We start from the raw sequence: 18176 nt of genomic DNA on the forward strand, positions 1-18176 counted from the left end.
TCTGAAGTCTCATCTTATCGGCAGCTGGTCCTAAATACCACTCTAAACTTTTGCTTGACTCACACACTGACAAAGGGAGAAACGTGCTTGGAGTCTTTAAATAGGCAATGATAGATAACCAGATTTTATTTTTGTATTCATTTTCTATTTAAGTGATACTAGACCTGATGCTCTGGGCTGGAGAAATGGCTCAGCAGTTAAGAACAAATACTGCTCTTGTAGAGGACCCGAGTTTGTTGGGAGCTGCAGATCCCTGGTCCCTCGACTTTCTTTGCTTCCTTTAGACCCTTTGCCTACTGGAGTGAACTGAGCAAAACACCTGTGCCTGCATCTGCTCTGAGCATGAGACCTTGTTGGCAGGCTGATGAAGTCTGCCAGCTGAAAGATCCCGAGAGCTGGGCGTGGATAAGGATCCATATAAGCTGCCCCTGAGCACAATAAAGTGGGCATTGGCATTCTTGTATCAAGGATGACCCGTGTCCGTGTCTCTCTCTCTCTGTCTCTCTGTGTGTTTTTAAGTCTCTCAGCCCAGTTCCCAGGAAGCATACCGTCTTGTAGTAACATGGGCACTATCTATAGGGAAATAACATTCGATTTTCTACATGAGTTCAGTTCCCAGCATCTCCTATAAAATCCTCTGGCTTCTGTGGGCACACACATGGTGCACTCATACAGGCAGACATCTAAATAAAAAGCCAATCTTAAGAGATACTGGCATTATAGTTTCATGAGGGAAAGGTGGATTGGTTGGCTTGTTTTTTCCAGTGTGTAAAATGTCAGCACCCCCACTTTGACTCTGGGATCTCAGACAGGCCTCTGACTTCAGATTTGCGACAGAACAGTGCCTATTCTAACTCTAGGAAGAGAATAATGTCTAACATTCCAGAGTTTTGTGAGAATCTCATGCAATCTGTAAAAACGGTGGCTATCGATTATATATCATCAACTTTAAATCTCCTATAATATGGCTTTCAAAAATCCTATTGACCCTCTAAGGGGAAGATTCTTTCACTGCCCTTACAGTTTGGAAGCAGAGTTTCAGGTGGGCTAGAGGGGTGCACATGGTCACAACACAAATAAGCAGTGAGGGGCTAGAAGGCCAATCTGTGTTTCTCACCCATAGATGACAATCAAGCACAGCTGTTGTGTTAGGAAGTGCTTATATTATATTTACTGATAGAAAATTTCTTAAAAGGTTTCAGCTGCCATTATCATTTATTTGAAATTCAAGTACCTACAGATAAAACTTTTCAATACTTTTATTTCCTCAAGAAGTTTGTGGCCGGGCCATGGTGACGCACGCCTTTAATCCCAGCACTCTGGAGGCAGAGGCAGGCAGATCTTTGTGAGTCCGAGGCCAGCCTGGTCTACAAGAGCTAGTTCCAGGACAGGCTCCAAAGCTACAGAGAAACCCTGTCTCGAAATCCCACCCCCTCCCCCAAAAAAGAAGAAGAAGTTTATGGACCAATACTGACATACTGACTTTTAAAAAAAAGCACATTTATGTCACCAAAATTATTAATTTTTTTCTTTTTTCCTTTTTTTTTTGGTTTTTTTAAGACGGGTTTCTTAAATTAAAGGTGTGCACAACCATTATTCGACGTAAAATTCTTTTTTGTCACTAAAATTCCTAATTATTTATCTCTTCTTATATAATTAACTCCCTGAAAAAAATCTCTCCTCACAAAATTTGTGCATGGATTTGTGCTGTAGTTTTGTAAATCTTTAAGTACTATACAAGTAGAAATAGTCCCACAAGGCCTGAACTACATTTTCATATTCAGAATTCCCTTTTTATTGTTTTGTGCTAGGTCTCACCATGTAACTCTGCCCGGCCTAGACCTTGCTATGTAGAGCAGGCTGGCCTTGAATTCAGATATCCACCTGCCTCTGCCTCCTCCTTTTTCTATTAAGTTAAAAGCAACTATGGCAATGCAAATTAGAATTGCTGTTAGATAGAAGTTGCTGAGTTTTTTTTTTTAAATCTAAATACAAGTTAAATCTTGATGCAATAATCCTAGCATACTATTTCCAAAGCATAAGGGAAAAAGCTATTGTAACATCTCTCATTAAACTTGTCTTGATCAGGGATGAGCTAAATATCCAGGCTAAATGAAGTTTATTCTGAGGTTCTGCTGTTCACAAATATCTTTGAGAAGCCAGACCTTGATCCAGGCCAAAATCAAAATAGGGCAACTTACTTATGCACCAGCATTAGCAGCTGTAAATAGGACAAACCTTATAAATACAACAAGCCCTGAAAATGTTGGCTTTTTTCTTCTTATAGATTTAAAATTACTTTTCTTTGACTTAACTCCTGCATAGTATCTAAGTATTTCAAGTAAAAATACTTTGAAAATATTCCCAAGAGAGACAATCTCTGTACATATTTCTTTTTTTTAATATTTATTTATTATGTATACAATATTCTGTCTGTGTGTATACCTGCAGGCCAGAAGAGGGCACCAGACCCCATTACAGATGGTTGTGAGCCACCATGTGGTTGCTGAGAATTGAACTCAGGACCTTTGGAAGAGCAGGCAATGCTCTTAACTGCTGAGCCATCTCTCCAGCCCCTCTGTACATTTTTCAAGGTGATAATAAATTTAGATGACTCCATGCTGAGCCGCCCACACCCACTCCAATCTTGGCATCAAAATGACTCTGAGATACCACCTTACACCAGTCAGAATGGTTAAGATCAAAAACACTAATAATAGCTTATGTTGCAGAGGATGCAGAGTAAGGGGAACATTCCTCCATTGCTGATGGGAATGCAAACTTGTACAACCACTCTGGAAATCAGTATGACACTTTCTCTGAAAACTGGGAATCAACCTATCTCAGGAGCCAAAAATATCACTCTTGGGCATATATCCAAAGGATGCACACTCATACTACAAGGACATTTGTTCAGCTATGTTCATAGCAGCATTATTTGTAATAGCCAGAAGCTGGAAACAACCTAGATGCCCCTCAGCCAAAGAACAGATAAAGAAAATGTGGTACATGTATATAATGGAATACTATACAGCGGTAAAAAAAAAATGACATCTTGAAATTTGCATGAAAATGGATGGAACTAAAAAAAAATCCTGAGTGAGATAACCCAGAAAGAGAAACATAGTATGCACTCACTCATAAGTGGATACTAGCTGTAAAGCAAAGGATAACAAGCCTATAGTCCACAACCCAAGAGAAGCTAAGTAACAAGGTGAACCCTTAGAGAAACATACATAGATCCCCCTGGGAAGGGAAAATAGATAACATCTCCTGACAAAATTGGGACCATACAAGTAGGGGGAGAAGGGAGAGTGGAAGGGGAGGAGGAGGGGAGAAGGGGTGAGAACTTGAGGAAACTGGATAGTAGAGATGGAGGAAGGACAGAGATGGAGAGCAAGAAAAGAGATATTTTGATTGAGGGAGCCATTGTGGGACTAGCAAGAAACATGGCACTAGAAAATTTCCCAGAAATCCATACAAGGATGACCCCAGCTAAGACCCTAAGCAATAGTGGAAAGGGTGCCTGAACTAGCCTTGCCCTGTAGTCAGACTGATGAATATGTCTTAAATGTCACCATAGAAACTTCATCCAGCAACTAAAGGAAAACAGAGGCCGAGACCCGCAGCAGAGCACTAAGCTGAGCTCTCAAAGTCCAGTTGAAGGGTGGGAGGAGTTAGAGTATGAGCAAAGAGGTCCAGACCATGATGGCTACACCCACTGAAACAGTCTACCTGAGCTAATGGGAGCTCACCAACTACGGCCAGACAGGGAAGGAACCAGCATAGGACCAAACTAGTCCCTCTGAATGTGGGTGAAAGCTGTAGGCTGGTGCAGATTGTGGAGCCACCGGCAGTGGCACCAGGATTTATTCCTATTGCTTGTACTGGCTTTTTAGAACCCATTCTCTTTGGATGGATAACTTGCTCAGCCTAGAAACAGCAGGAAGGGCCTTGGTCCTTCCTCAAAGCCTTACCAGCTCATGGGGAGGTAAGATGGGGAGTGGGTGGGGGGGGTAGGAAGGTAGAGGGAATGAGAGGATGGGAGGAAATGGGAACTGAGATTGGTTTGTAAAATGAAAAAAGATTGTTTTCTTTTTTAAAAAAATAAAGTGAAAAAAAGAAAAAACTATTCTAAAAAATAGTTGTGCTTATATCTATTCCAAAATAATAATAAGTTCTAACATAAAGGAGAAAGGGAGAGAGGGAGGGAAGAGGGGAAGAAGAAAGGGAAGAGAGGGCGGGCGGGAGGAAGGGGGTCTTCTTAGGAGGTGACTCAACAGTGTGCACTTGCCTTGTATGTACAAGCCCTAGTACAGGAAGGAAGGGCTACAGATACAGAGAGCCACCACTAAAGCCTGTGGCTTCTGACAGCTCCCACCTTATCTGTAGTTCAGGTGGCAGTTCCTTTTCTTCTTCCCATATAGTCATTTCTACAAAGTATTTTATCACTGAAGGGAATATTTTCCTGGCTTGAGCAATCACCTCTTCATTCAATGGGCAATTCAAGGTCTGTGAGGAAACAAAATAAAATATACTGAGATTGTATCCAAATAAATGGATAAGGAAGATAATGTTAAGTATTTAAAATAATCATTCAGTGAGTTCATTACAATATCCGCTAGGAATCAATTCAAGTTGAATTCATAGGCTCTTGGTAGAGTTACAGATGACAGAAGGAAACACACAGACTGTGGAGTACCTTTTATCAATACTTTCCCCTGTGAATACTCTTCATTGTCTTTATGAATAGCTTCATTATAATAATACTATGCAACAACTGTCTATTCTTTATAATTTATAAGAACTGTTCTTGAGCCAGGCAGTGGTGGTGCACGCCTTTAATCTCAGCACTCGGGAGGCAGAGACAGGTAGTTCGCTGTAAGTTTGAGGCCAGCCTGGTCTACAAGAGCTAGTTCCAGGACAGACAGAGCTACACAGAGAAACCCTGTCTCAAAAAACCAAAACCAAAACAAACAAAACTATTCTTATGGGCTGGGGAAATGGCTCAGCAGTTAAAGGCTAAGCTCATAACTAAAAATAAAAGAGTTTGGTTGCCAGTATCCACAGCTGTCTCTCTAGACACATAAAAACAACTCTCATAGTAGCTTTGGAAGTAGTCACAGGAAGCAGTGATGACAAAGGATAAGAAATGGGGCCGAGGTGAAGTTCAGTGGTAATCTTTTGCCTATTGTGAGCCAAGTTTGATCCTCAGCACCATAAAACAAGACAAGAAAAATGACAACTTAGCCAACCACAAAAGAACCATTTTTTTGTGATTTGCCCAGTATGTACAGTAGCACAACTGCGGAACAGAGAGTAGAAAGTCGACTGCTGAGGACTGGGAAAAGAGGGACTCAGTGTTTACTGGGTACAGAGATTTAGTATTGTAAGGGGGCAAAAAAGCTTGAATTCTATTACATAACAGTGTGAGTATAATTATATACAGCTAAAGCGTATTCTTAGTATGGTTAAGATGGATAATTGGCCAAACCACCGACCTACTCTCTTTTTTTAACACCTACTTTGTCTTCTCACCAATGCGCTATAATTTTAGTTTTAACCCCTCTTCAACATGTCACCTTTTCTGTCCAGACGTCTTTGTTAAAGAGGTAATGTCAACAGTACTGGTATCAGTATTAGAAGACAACATTCCCACTCACCTTTTCTCCCCTCAACATTTTCTTCCAACCATTCATACAAGTGTTCTTAGGTGAAGAGTTGAAAGAAAGAAACTCTTGCTTCCAGCATGCATCAGAAACTGAGTTCATGGACAATATCTGATGCTTATGAAGGAATGTTTCAAGAAAAGCATTTGCAACTTAGAAATAAACTCAACTGGAACAAAAGAACCAGAAGCTAATGAAAACAACCAACTACTAAAACAAGAAAATTAACAATTAACCAGAAATATGAAAGAAACTACTTTTACATGCATAGCAAAGAGCCTCTCTTTAAAGGCTACACAACTAGCTACCAGTATTATTAGTCCAGCATGGGTAAGCTTGGTGATTCTCCATTAAGCTTGGCAAAATTCCATGTAGCTGGTAGAGTATGAACATTACATTCATCAAAGCAGAGAGAATTCAATACTGAATACACGATGTTTCAGGAGTTGATGTGCTACTCAAAGCATCCTTCCCTCACCCCAGATAAACAGTTTCAGAATATTTATTTCTTTTTCAACCTAATTTTAAAGCCAAAATTTTCAAGGTCAGATTATTTGGGACCGGATTCAGTTTTTTTAAAAATAAAGCTACCTTTCTGGACGTGGTGAGACACATCTTTAATCCTAGTACTTAGGAGGCAGAGTCAAGCTGATCTCTCTGAGTTCAAGGCCAGCCTAGTCTATACAGTGAGTTCCAGGCCAGGCAGGTCTATACAAGAGTGGCTCATAAACAAATAACAAATGAACAAGTAAATGAATAAATCTAGCACAATTATTTTCCCCTCCCCTCTTACCTACAAATTATATTTTTTTCTATCATAATGAATTGAATATCTTCTGTTACATTTCCTAAAAGGTATTGTTTATATGGCCATTCATAAATATTTGTCAAATATATTAAATAGAAAAGCAGGCAATTTGTTGTAGCTTGTTCATTTCAGTGTACATGGTAGTAACCAGCTACAATCCCAGTGACTAGAAGGCCATGCTTGGAAGGATTTAAGTTTCAGGCCAGCCTGGACTAGACAAACTCTTTATCTCAAAGAACAACAGCATACTAACAAACAAAACCTAGAGATCTTTGTAAAGTCTACTGTAGGTTCTCATTACTTTTTGGTTAATTTTCTTGAGGTTTTTTTTCCCCCGCTTACAATCATAACTATTCCCCCTTATCCTTTGCAATATTTACATTTCTGAGCTTAGCCTAGTTTTGATCTGATTGGGAGTTCTTCCAGAACAGGTTCAATAGCAGCAACAATGGATCTCTTGTCTCTTACTTCTGAAACACTGGTGCTCCAACATTAAATGTAATTTGTATGGCTTTTGATTTAAGGTCAATATCCCTGAAAGAAATTGAAAATGCTTTCCAAGAAAACTTTCTCCATATGTGCTAAGATACAAGCACCTTCACAGGAGAGTTCCAAGAAGGGGTTTCTTCAGCAATGTGAAAATGGTTGTGTTGCAGACCCAGAGAGACTAAGTAACAAGGAAGGTTCATGGGGGGGGGGGGAACACCCAGATCTCCCTGGGAAGGGGAAATAGAAGAGATTTTGTGAGTGGATTACGGGCAGGTGGGATGAGAACATAAGCAATCATGTAGTGGGGGAACGGAGGGGAGAGTGCTGAGGGGCACTGCTTGGGTGGAAATTTCAGGGTTAGCAATAGTAAAGTAGCCTGAACTGGCTATCTCCTGTGACCGGATTGGTGCCTGGCCCAACTGTCATCAAGAGGCATCATTCAGCAACTGATGGAGGCAGATGCAGAGACCCACAGCCAAACAATAGGTGAAGTTTGAGAACCCTGAGGAGAACAAAGGTGTGTAGGAACCAGAGGGGTCAAGAACACTATGAACTACAGAGAAACCCTCTGTGTGTGTGTGTGTGTGTGTGTGTGTGTGTGTGTGTGTGTGTGTGTAGGGGGTGGGGAGAAGAACACCTTGGGAAGGCTCATAATCAACTAACCTGAGCTCATAGGGGTTTGCAGAGACTGAACCAACAACCAGGAAGCCTGCATAGGACTGACCTAGGTCCTCTGCATATTTGTTACAGTTGTGTAGCTTGGTCCTCTTTGGGAATCCTAACTCCAGGAACAGAGGCTGTCTCCTACCCTTTTACTGGCTTTTGGGTCCCTACTCCTAATACTGACTTACCTTGCCCAGACTACAAGGGGAGATACTTAGTCTTACTGCAAATTAATGTGTCATGTTTTATTGATACTCAAAGAAGACTTGCCCTTTCCTGGATGGAGACGGAAGAGGAAGGGATGGGGGAGGGGAATAGTTGGGAGATTGGAAGGGGAGGACGGGGTGAGGCTGCATCAGGGATGTAAAATAAAGATGAATAATAAAAAACAAACAAAAAAAAACCCAAAACCATGAATCCACCTAGGAAGGAGAAAAAGACAAGATCTCCAGAGTAAATTGGGAGCATGGGGGGCAAGGGGGAAGGGGAGAGGGGAGGAAAAAAGAGGAGTGAGGGAAAATACATAGCTCAATTAAAAACAAAGTATTAAAAAAAACCTGTTGTGTTGTATCCTAACATGTATGAATTCACCTGTTAATGCTATATTAGGATCTCAGCGTGAAACTGTTAATAAGACTGATCTAGAACACCTACATCTTGTTAGATCCGACATCAGTGTTTTCTGGCTTCCTAGAACAAATGTACAAAGCCTCCCTTCTTTTTTCCCATGCTCTGGAGCAATTTATAAACTTTTACTTCTTTAGTGTTCATCAATTTAGTAAATTAAAAAAAAAATTACCAGTAAAAAATTTAAGCAGAGGGCTGGAGAGATGGCTCAGTGGTTACGGGCACTGACTGCTTTTCCAGAGGACCTGGGTTCGGTTCCCAGTAACCACATGGCAGCTCACAACTGTCTGTGGCTCAAGTTCCAGAGGATTTGACACCCATTGCAAAACACCAATGTACATAAAATAAAAATAAAAAAGGAACTGTCAATAGTTTAAAAAAAATTTTAAGCAGAAAAACAGACCCTTTAAATACCCCTTAATTTAAACTTAATAGTGCAACATTTTCCCACATGTTTTATTTATTCTTGTTCAAATATTTTAAGGTAAAATACAGTCATCATGACTTTCATACTCCGTCACATTGTTTTTTAGGTTTTTTTTATTTTTTGCTTTTTGAAACAGGGTTTTTCTGTGTACCCCTGGCTACCCTAGAACTCACTCTATTAGGCTATCCTTGAACTCAGAGATTCACCTGCCTCTACCATCCAAGTGCTGAAATCAAAGGCATATGCCACCATGCCTGATATAGTACTTTGATATGCATCTTTTTTTAATTAAACTTTTTTCATTTATTTTACATACTGACCACAGTTTCTCCTCCTTCCTCTCCTCTGGTTGCCACCCTACACCCCCCTTCTACCTGCCCCTTCCACTCCTCCTCTGTCTCCATTCAGAAAGGGGCAGGCCACCCACAGGAGTCAACAAAACATGGTACATCAAGTTGAAGCAGGACCAAGTTCCTCCATCTACATCAAGGTTGGGTGAAGCAACCCAGCATGAGAAATGGGTTCCCAAAAGCTTGTTCAAGTACTTGGGACAGGTATTGATTCTACTGTCAGGAGCCCCACAAACAGATCAAGCTACACAACTATCACACACATGCAGAGGGCCTAGGTTGGTTCCAATGGTATGTAACTTTTAATAAGAAAGAATATCATAACACCATTATTTTATCTAAAAACATATATGATTAAATATTATCTAACAGAACTTATTCAATTTTCCTAATCATTCTTCCTCCCTTTTTAAAGGAATTTACTTTTTATTTTCTTTTTTAAAAGATTTATTAGCCAGGCGGTAGTAATGTACTTCTTTAATCCCAGGACTGCTGGAGCAGAGGCAGACAAATATGAGTTCAAGGCTAGCCTGGTTTACAAAGCAAGTTCCAGGACAGCCAGGGCTAGAAAGAGAAACTCTGTCTCTAAAAGCCAGAAAAAAATTATTATTTATTTTTATGTGTAAGAATGTTTTGCCTGCACGTTTGTAGCACACATGTGCCCTTGGAGAACAGAAGAGGGTGCCAGATCCTCTGGAACCAGTCCCCTATTTAGTTAGTTAGTTAGTTTGTGTGTGCGCGTGTGCGTGGGTGTGTTTCCATGCATCGTCTACAGAGGACAGTCATGTCAGATCCTCTTGGAACTGCCTGATGTGAGTGCTGGGAACTGAACTTCTGCAAGAGCAGTACATGATCTCAAGCACTGAGCCATCTCCCCAGCTCCATTCCTCTTAGCGTCTATAAATGTTTCTTGAGACCAAGATCCACAGACTGCATTTGGTTGTTGTGACTCTCAAGTGCTGGACATCCACATCTAACTTAATCTCCCATCCCAAGCGCTCCTCCCCCATCTTTTTTTCTTCATGAAGACAACCAGTTTTTCTGCTAAAAGACAAAACAAACAAAACCAAACACCTATATTCTATATTTTTTCCTGGTATCGTTGTTTGTTGTTATAAACTAGAAGGTACTGTGAAGGTTTGGTGATGTCCAGATTAAGTATTTTAACTCGGACTTTCATAAGTGAGCTGCTAATAACAACTTTATTGTGACATAAGCAGTATCACTACAATTTACTCATTTAAGTGTACAATTTGAGCTGTACATGGTGGTTCATGCTTAATCTCAGCATATGGGAGACTGAGCCAGAAGGGTGGCCATGAGCTCAGTGACAACACTATTTATGGAGTAAGACCCTATCTCACACACAAAAAAAGTAAACTGCCTACTAATCCTCATGTTTATACACATATGCTAGTGTTCTCTGTCCTCAAAGAAGAGCCCGATAGCTGTAGGGACAGTTAATGCAGAGGCTCAAAGTGCCAACAGGAAGTGATAGGTGATGGAGTGCTAAGGCCTAATTGAGGCATTGGTTGGCACCCTCCAAGGCTCAGAGAACACACGGCTGAAAACGGGGGAGCAGAATTCTGGGTAAGAGCAAAAGAATAGGTGCTATGTGTAGTAGGAATAGGGGATGGTAAAAAGATGTCCCAGGACATGACACAGCCACTGCCTGCCTCATGCATTCTTAGCAGCTGTGGTTACATACACAAAACTTACACAAGATTGGGCTTAGTATTTTCTCATAGAGAGGGCACCTGAGGCCCCATCCTATCTTGACTGACAGCTGGCGGTTAATGGTTGCTGTGGGTGGGGGTATCATTTTATAGGGTATACCTGCTAAAAAGTAGCTCAGACTCTAGTAAATAATTTCCCTGCAGTCTGGCATGTTCCCTCAGTTGCAACATTCTCAATGAATTGAAACCTTTGCTCCTGGGTTTCAGGTGGTAAACAGACAACCATTAAATGGTACACGCCCGCAATCCCAACACTTGGTAGGCTGAGGCAGGATGATCAGTAGAGTTAGGGGCTGGCTGGCCTAGGCTACTCAGCAAGTTTCAGGCCAGCTTAGGCTATACTTACTGTGGAGCTTGTATCAAACAAGGAAACAAATACAAACAAAACAGCAGACAAGGAAAGGCTTTCAGTACATTCACAGATATGTACAAACACAGTCAGTAACAGATTATTTTCTCTACACCTAACAGACAATTGTTCTTGCGTCTCATCCCTCTAGCCCAAATACCTTGCTTATTCTTACTTCCTCTCCTATCCCCTTTCCCCTATTCCCTCTTCACTTCCTGACTTACTGATACCCTTAGCCCCGAAACCAAAAAACAACTACATAGTGTGTTTCTCCAATCAGCACCTTAGTGCTGCTGTCTCACAGCCAGGCTGGGGTCTAAGGTGAAGCACAGGAACATTTCCTGCAGCTCATACTGGGACTGTTGTCAAGCCATCCTTCAGTCAGCTTTCCCCAAACGAACATAAAGACAAAGCACCAGGAGGGCTCCCATAAAACAAAACAAATCAAATCAACAAAACCGAGAGAAAAAGGAGAACCAAAACCAGAGGCCACTTAACTCCCAATACATGCACAAAGCACAACAAAAGATACAATAAATACAGCATTACACTACACTTCCACAAACTCACGACTTTTTTTTTCTTATTGAGCTTATATTTTTCTCCACTCCGCTGCTACCTCTCCCCTCCCCTTTTACCCTCTCCCGTGGTCCCCATGCTCCCAATTTACTCAAGAGATCTTGTCTTTTCCTACGTCCCATGTAGTTTAGAACCATGTATGTCTCTTAGGGTCCTCATTGCTGTCTAGGTTCTCTGGGATTGTAGACTGTAGGCTGATTTTAATTTGCTTTATGTCTAAAAGCCACTTATGAGTGACTACATTTGATAATTGTCTTTCTGGGTCTAGGTTACATCACTCAAAATGATGTTTTCTAGCTCCATCCATTTGCCTGCAAATTTTAAGATGTCATTTTTTTTTCTGCTCTGCAGTACTCTATTGTGTAAATGTACCACATTTTCCTTATCCATTCTTCCTTCGAGGGTCATTTAATTTAGGTTGTTTCCAGGTTCTGGCTATGACAAACAATGCTGCTATAAACATAGTCGAGCACTTGTCCTTGTGGTACGATTGAGCATCCTTTGGATATATACCCAAAAGTGGTATTGCTGGATCTTGAGGTAGGTTGTTTCCTAATTTTCTGAGAAATCACCACACTGACATTCAAAGGGGCTGTACCAGCTTACACTTCCACCAGCAATGCAGGAGTGTTCCCTTTACCCCACATCCTCTCCAACATAAGCTGTTATCAGTGTTTTTGATCTTGGCCATTCTTACAGAACTCACAACTTTTAAATACCAGAACAAAGGTAATGAGATAGCTAAAATGCTTAAGAGAGTTCAAAGATTATTTCTTTAAAAAGGATCAGCGACCATATAGAGGACTTCCATAAATGGTCAAGAAATCAATTAAGATCCACACAAGAAAGATACAAACAGATGAAAAGTATCAGTAATTTTGAGACAAAGAAAACAAAAGAAACAAACAAAGAAAAACCATAGCAGATCAAGACCAAGGATTAAGGACAAACTTCAGAGATAAAGCCCAGGTCAAAACAGTAACACATACAGGTATACATAAAGGAAAAATAAATTATGCAGATAACCAAAACTTGTAAGCAATCTCAGATACATTTAAGAGACCTAACCTATATATTCATAGCCTAGCAGGAGTTATGGCAAATTACATAAAGAAGCTTAGACAATCTACTTTTAAAAATTATAATCAAGAATTTCTTAAATATGTCCAGGGGAGAACCTCTCCATGGCATATATCTAAATTTAAATGAAACAGAGAATACTAACATCTGTAAAAGAAAACACCAACTCACATTCAGAGGCAGAAAGATGAGAACAACATTAACCTTTCCCCAGCAACATTCAAAGCCAGAAAATGTGTGATGTAATATAGTGCGAGCCCTGAAACGGTCAAACCACACTGCTATCCCTTGGAAAGTTACCAAGTAAAGGTGACACAGACATGAGTGTTCAAGATGAGTACATGTGAAGGCAATTCATGACAACTAGATCAGCACTTGAGAAAGCACTTCACCAGAAGAAAGTCAGCTTTATCCGCAAGAACACAGAAAGCATACATGGTACAAGAAGACAGAGAAATGTGAAGGACCAGTCGTATCCAACATGGCAAGTCAACAAACCTCTGACAACTATCAGGAGACCAGAAATGAACTCCCAATGACTAGAAGCCAACAAAGCCATCAGTAATAGTAAATCTTGAACAATAACCTCAATAATAACCTTGAATACAAATTCCCTTGACCTTTCAATTTAAAACTAAAATTGAATTAAAAAACAAGGTCCAACTATCTGCTATCACCAAGAAATTCACATAATTGGCAAAGACATCCAAAAACTGGGAGTCAAAGGTCAGAAACCAACCTCCCAAACAGAGGGAAGCTGAAAACAAGCTGGCATAGCAATTCCTCAAGACTCAAACCAAAGGGAATTAGAAGAGATGAATCACCACATAGTAATAAAAGGAACAATCAAGAGGATATAGCTATTGTAGGTATCTATGCACTAAGTCTGGGGGCCACCAATTTCATAAAACAAATGTTAAAAGGCCACACAGGTCCATCCACAATAAGCGGAATACTTCAATACCCAACTCTAATACCTAGGGAGATATTCAAACAAAAGTCAGCAAAGAGCATCATCTGGCCCTCAGATGTGTTCACTGCTTATATGGAGATCCAGAATAGTTGAAAGGGCATAAAAAGTATATAATCCTTGAAATTTTCAAGGATTTATCTATGAAACCTTGTGAGCATGGTGTTTGGAGGGAAATGCTACATGGTGGCAATTCTGCCAAGTATTTCAATGGTTACCTACCAAGTAGTCCCTTGGCTTTTGAATGGTACCTTGCACTGTCTAATAAAACAATTCATTTTTATAGCTCAGTGCAGTGTTCCCAGTACTTGGGAGGCAGAGGCAGGAGATCTCTGTGAGTTTGAGGCCAGCCTAGTCTACATAGCAAGTTCCAGGACAACCAGGATTATGTAATGAGACCCTGCCTCAAAAGAACAAAACCAACAATTGACTTTTAGACATATTACCTGAGAATCCTTCAGCAGTCTTTTGTGGGTCCCATACTTCACCTGTATCTGTGGTCCTTTAGCTCTCTCCCACCTCCTATCTAAGTGTCTATATCCAGACTTGCTCAATTTTTCCTTGACTAAACTGTATTCATCCACTGGCTGGGCAGTGGTGGTACACGCCTTTAATCCCAGCACTCGGGAGGCAGAGGCAGGTGGATCTCTATGAGTTCCTGACAGCCTGGTCTACAGAGTGAGTTCCAGGAGGGGCTGTGGAACTACACAGAGAAACCCTGTCTCGAAAAACCAAAAAAAAAAAAATGTATCCACTGAGTCATTTTGTTTTTTATCTTTTTCACTTCAAGAAAAGCAATTACTGAATTTATGTGCTCACTTTGTTTTCATATCCATTATATTCTGTTCTTATCTATTAACAATTTCATTTTGTTCTTTTTTTTAAATTTATTTTATTGTGTATACAACATTCTGCCTCCATGTATGTCCATACGCCAGAAGAGGGCACCAGATCTCATTACAGATGATGGTGAGCAACCATGTGGTTGCTGGGAATTGAACTCACGATGATGGTGAGCAACCATGTGGTTGCTGGGAATTGAACTCACGACCTCTGGAAGAGCAGCCAGTGCTCTTAACCACTGAGCTATCTCTCCAGCACCCTCATTTTGTTCTTTTGGGGCTATACATTATCCTTATTGTTCACATTGACTAACAAAAAGTATTTTGAGGGCTGGAGAGATGGCTCAGTGGTTAAGAATTCCCAGCACCCACATGGTGGCTCACACCCATCTGTAATGAGATCTGATACCCTCTTCTGGCCTGCAGGCATACATGCAGAGGAACACTGTATACATAATAAATAAATAAGTAAATAAATAAATAAATCATTGGGGGGAAGGCCTAAAAATCAAGTTAAATTTGGTTTTGATGTGCTGCTCGATGATACACAAGATGATGTATATTTAAAACTCATTCCATATTTGAGAAATAAAATCACATACTATACACAAAAAAAGTATTTTGAATTCATTTTGGGCATGTGTGTATTCATTCCCTCTGGAGAAAATTTTATTTAGAGTAGAAAACAAAATGTTCTTATAATTAACTTTTAGAATAAAAATATTGGATTCTAAATGGAATTCATCCTAACTCATATATTTATAACATTTATTCTCATCAAATTTCAGAAAATTTCAAATGGCAATTAAGCTTCTTACCTCTTTTGTAGTGCCTGCTCTTCCAGGTTCATGATCCATACAGAAGGGGCCGGTTTTCCAGGCTTCTGTGTCTCCACAGTCACAGAACCCTCCTCCAGTAGAAGTATGCATCTAAAAAACGAAAAATGAGTTGCCAAACTTTCTTATAAAGCAATGAAAAGTAAGAAGTTTGATTCAAATAATAAATATCCACCAACACGCCAATCTTAATTGTATTTGATATAAAAGAATCAGGATAGAACAAAAATCATTTTAGTTACCAAAGAAAACACCAACTACCTGAATATTTCAACATAACAAAAATGGACTTTCTAAATGTAGAAGTTTTTGAAATATGACTTTACACTTTAAAAATAATAGCTTTTTGATTAAGTGTGAATTAATGGAGAATGAAAAGTAAAAGAAAAAATCTTTATAATCTAAAATGCTTGAGTATGAATTTTCTTTTTTTATTACATAATTTCTTTTTTGTTTTTTTGGGGTTTTTTTTGTTTTGTTTTTTTGAGACAGGGTTTCTCTGTGTAACTTTGGAGCCTGTCCTGGAACTTGCTCTGTAGAACAGGCTGGCCTTGAACTCACATAGTTCCACCTGTCTCTGCCTCCGAGTGCTGGAATCAAAAAGCATGCACCACCACCCCTTGGCTTTTTTTTCATTTATCTATTTTAGCTCTTCAAAACCAATATAATGATACACAGTAATTAAAAAATATTTAATACAGTATCTTCATTTACATTAATTTCCTATAGCAACTAAAATCATTTTTCTTTCAGTGTTCCTAGGGGTTAAAAAAAAACCTAAAATACACTAACTCAGGTAGAGGATAAGAACAATGTGATCTAGACTTTTTCTTAGGAATTCCCCTTCAAACACACAGTGAGGGAGCACAGACCACCTGTGAGCCACACTTTCAGCAGCTAACAATACAGAAGCCTTTCTTAGCTTGCGATCCACACAAACACTCAAGCCAGATTTTACTCAGGCTGCGGTTTATTGACCCTGTACTAGAGAAGGAGCTTCATTCATCTGAGAGGCCTTTCGGGAAACTTCAGAAAATGGGGGTCATAATTCTAAAACAGTTAACTTCAGAGCTAAGAACAGATCACAATAGGAATCTGGTAGAGGAATGGAAACACTGTATTGCCTGAGCTTCAGAAAGTCAGCAACTGTGAAAGCAGTAGGAGAATCAGCTATTACCTGGGTAACAGGAAGGACTCACAGGACACTGAGACTAAAACTGGACAGACTCACACACGTTTGTAATCCCAGCATGTAAGTAGTGAAAGCGGGAGATGGGTCAGTCTCAGCTACAGAGAGAGTTCCACTGCTCTTGGGGGAAACTCAAAACAAAACAAACTAAAACACTTGAGTCTAGATAAAAGGTCAACAACGAGAAAAATAAGATAGAGGCCTTAATAATGGGGCCACCATTGGAGAAGTAACAAATAAGACATATATATATATGAAATTTTATAAGATTTGATAAAGATATCAAAATATGTGAATTTGAAAAAAATAAATGTGTATTTTATATAAAAGCAAATATAAGTAGAATAGGTAGTATCACAAAAACAAAGCACAAAATCTAGGAACAAAATTTAGCAAATTTGCCAGGCATGTGGTTGTATACCTTTAATCTCAGCTATCAGGAGGCAGGTGGGTCTCTGAATTTGAGGCCAGAGTGGTTTCCATAGTAAGTTCCAGGTCAACCAAGAATATACAGTGAGACCACGTCTCAAAATATAAATAAAGTCAAGAATACCATTTTTAGCCAGGCGATGGTGGCGCACGCCTTTAATCCCAGCACTCGGGAGGCAGAGGCAGGCGGATCTCTGTGAGTTCGAGACCAGCCTGGTCTACAGAGCTAGTTCCAGGACAGGAACCAAAGCCACAGGGAAACCCTGTCTCAAAAAACCAAAAAAAAAAAAAGAATAACATTTTTTTAAAGTCAATAAAATAAATGGCAGCATAAATCAAATTTAAAAGACAGAAAAGTCTGCCAGTCTAGTCTACAGAGCAAGTTCCAGGGCAGTCAGGGCTACACAGAGAAACCAAAAAACAAACAAACAAAAAAGCCCAGATGAAAAATCTTTAGCCATCCATTACGATCCAGAATTCTTACAGTGAGAAATGAAAACTTAGATCTATACAAAGACTTGTACTTGAACATAAAAAAGTAAGTGATATATAATAATAGCAAAGCAGCTCTTTTCAAAAGCCAAAAGCAGAGCTAGGGAAATGGCTCAACAGTTAAGAGCACTTGGCTGGTCCTGCAAGAGTGGGGTTCAGTTCCCAGCATCCACACGGCAGCTCACACCCATCAATGACTTCAGTTCTAACATCCTCTACTGGCCCCAGAAACACCAGACATGCATATGATCCACGTACATACATATACATGCAGTGAAAACACTCATACACGTGAAATAAAAAATACATTTTTAAAAAAATATCTGGAAACATTCCAAATGCCCACCAACTAGTGATTGAATAAATGAACCAGCACATGAATACAACGGCACACTACTAACTGCTGGCCCAGGACTTCAAAGGCAGATGTACATGAAAAAAAGCCAGAATTGAAGATTAATATGTAAGATAATAAAATAATAAAATTAATATGAAAGATAATAAAAGAATTTTGAAAAGGCTTAAATATAGGGAAAGAAAACAGATCCATAGATGCCAGAAGCTAGGGCACCACACAATTTTTTCTATGGATGTTTCTAGTTTAATACTAGTAACTATTACTAATATAATCACACACATGT

General features: G+C 39.7%; 1 protein-coding gene across 1 annotated transcript in view; it reads right to left on the reverse strand.

Moving 5' to 3' along the window:
* Positions 1 to 18176, reverse strand: part of Ubr1 (ubiquitin protein ligase E3 component n-recognin 1) — a 129508-nt gene that overhangs the window by 87177 nt on the left and 24155 nt on the right. The window contains exons 4-5 of the mRNA XM_075961904.1: positions 15408 to 15518; positions 4382 to 4512 (exon numbers count right to left, since the gene is read on the reverse strand). Coding sequence (XP_075818019.1) covers positions 4382 to 4512; positions 15408 to 15518 — 242 coding nt within the window. The remainder of the gene's footprint in view (positions 1 to 4381; positions 4513 to 15407; positions 15519 to 18176) is intronic.

This window comes from Microtus pennsylvanicus, chromosome 2, assembly GCF_037038515.1.
Source record: "Microtus pennsylvanicus isolate mMicPen1 chromosome 2, mMicPen1.hap1, whole genome shotgun sequence".
In the NCBI taxonomy this organism is placed as follows: Eukaryota; Metazoa; Chordata; class Mammalia; order Rodentia; family Cricetidae; genus Microtus; species Microtus pennsylvanicus.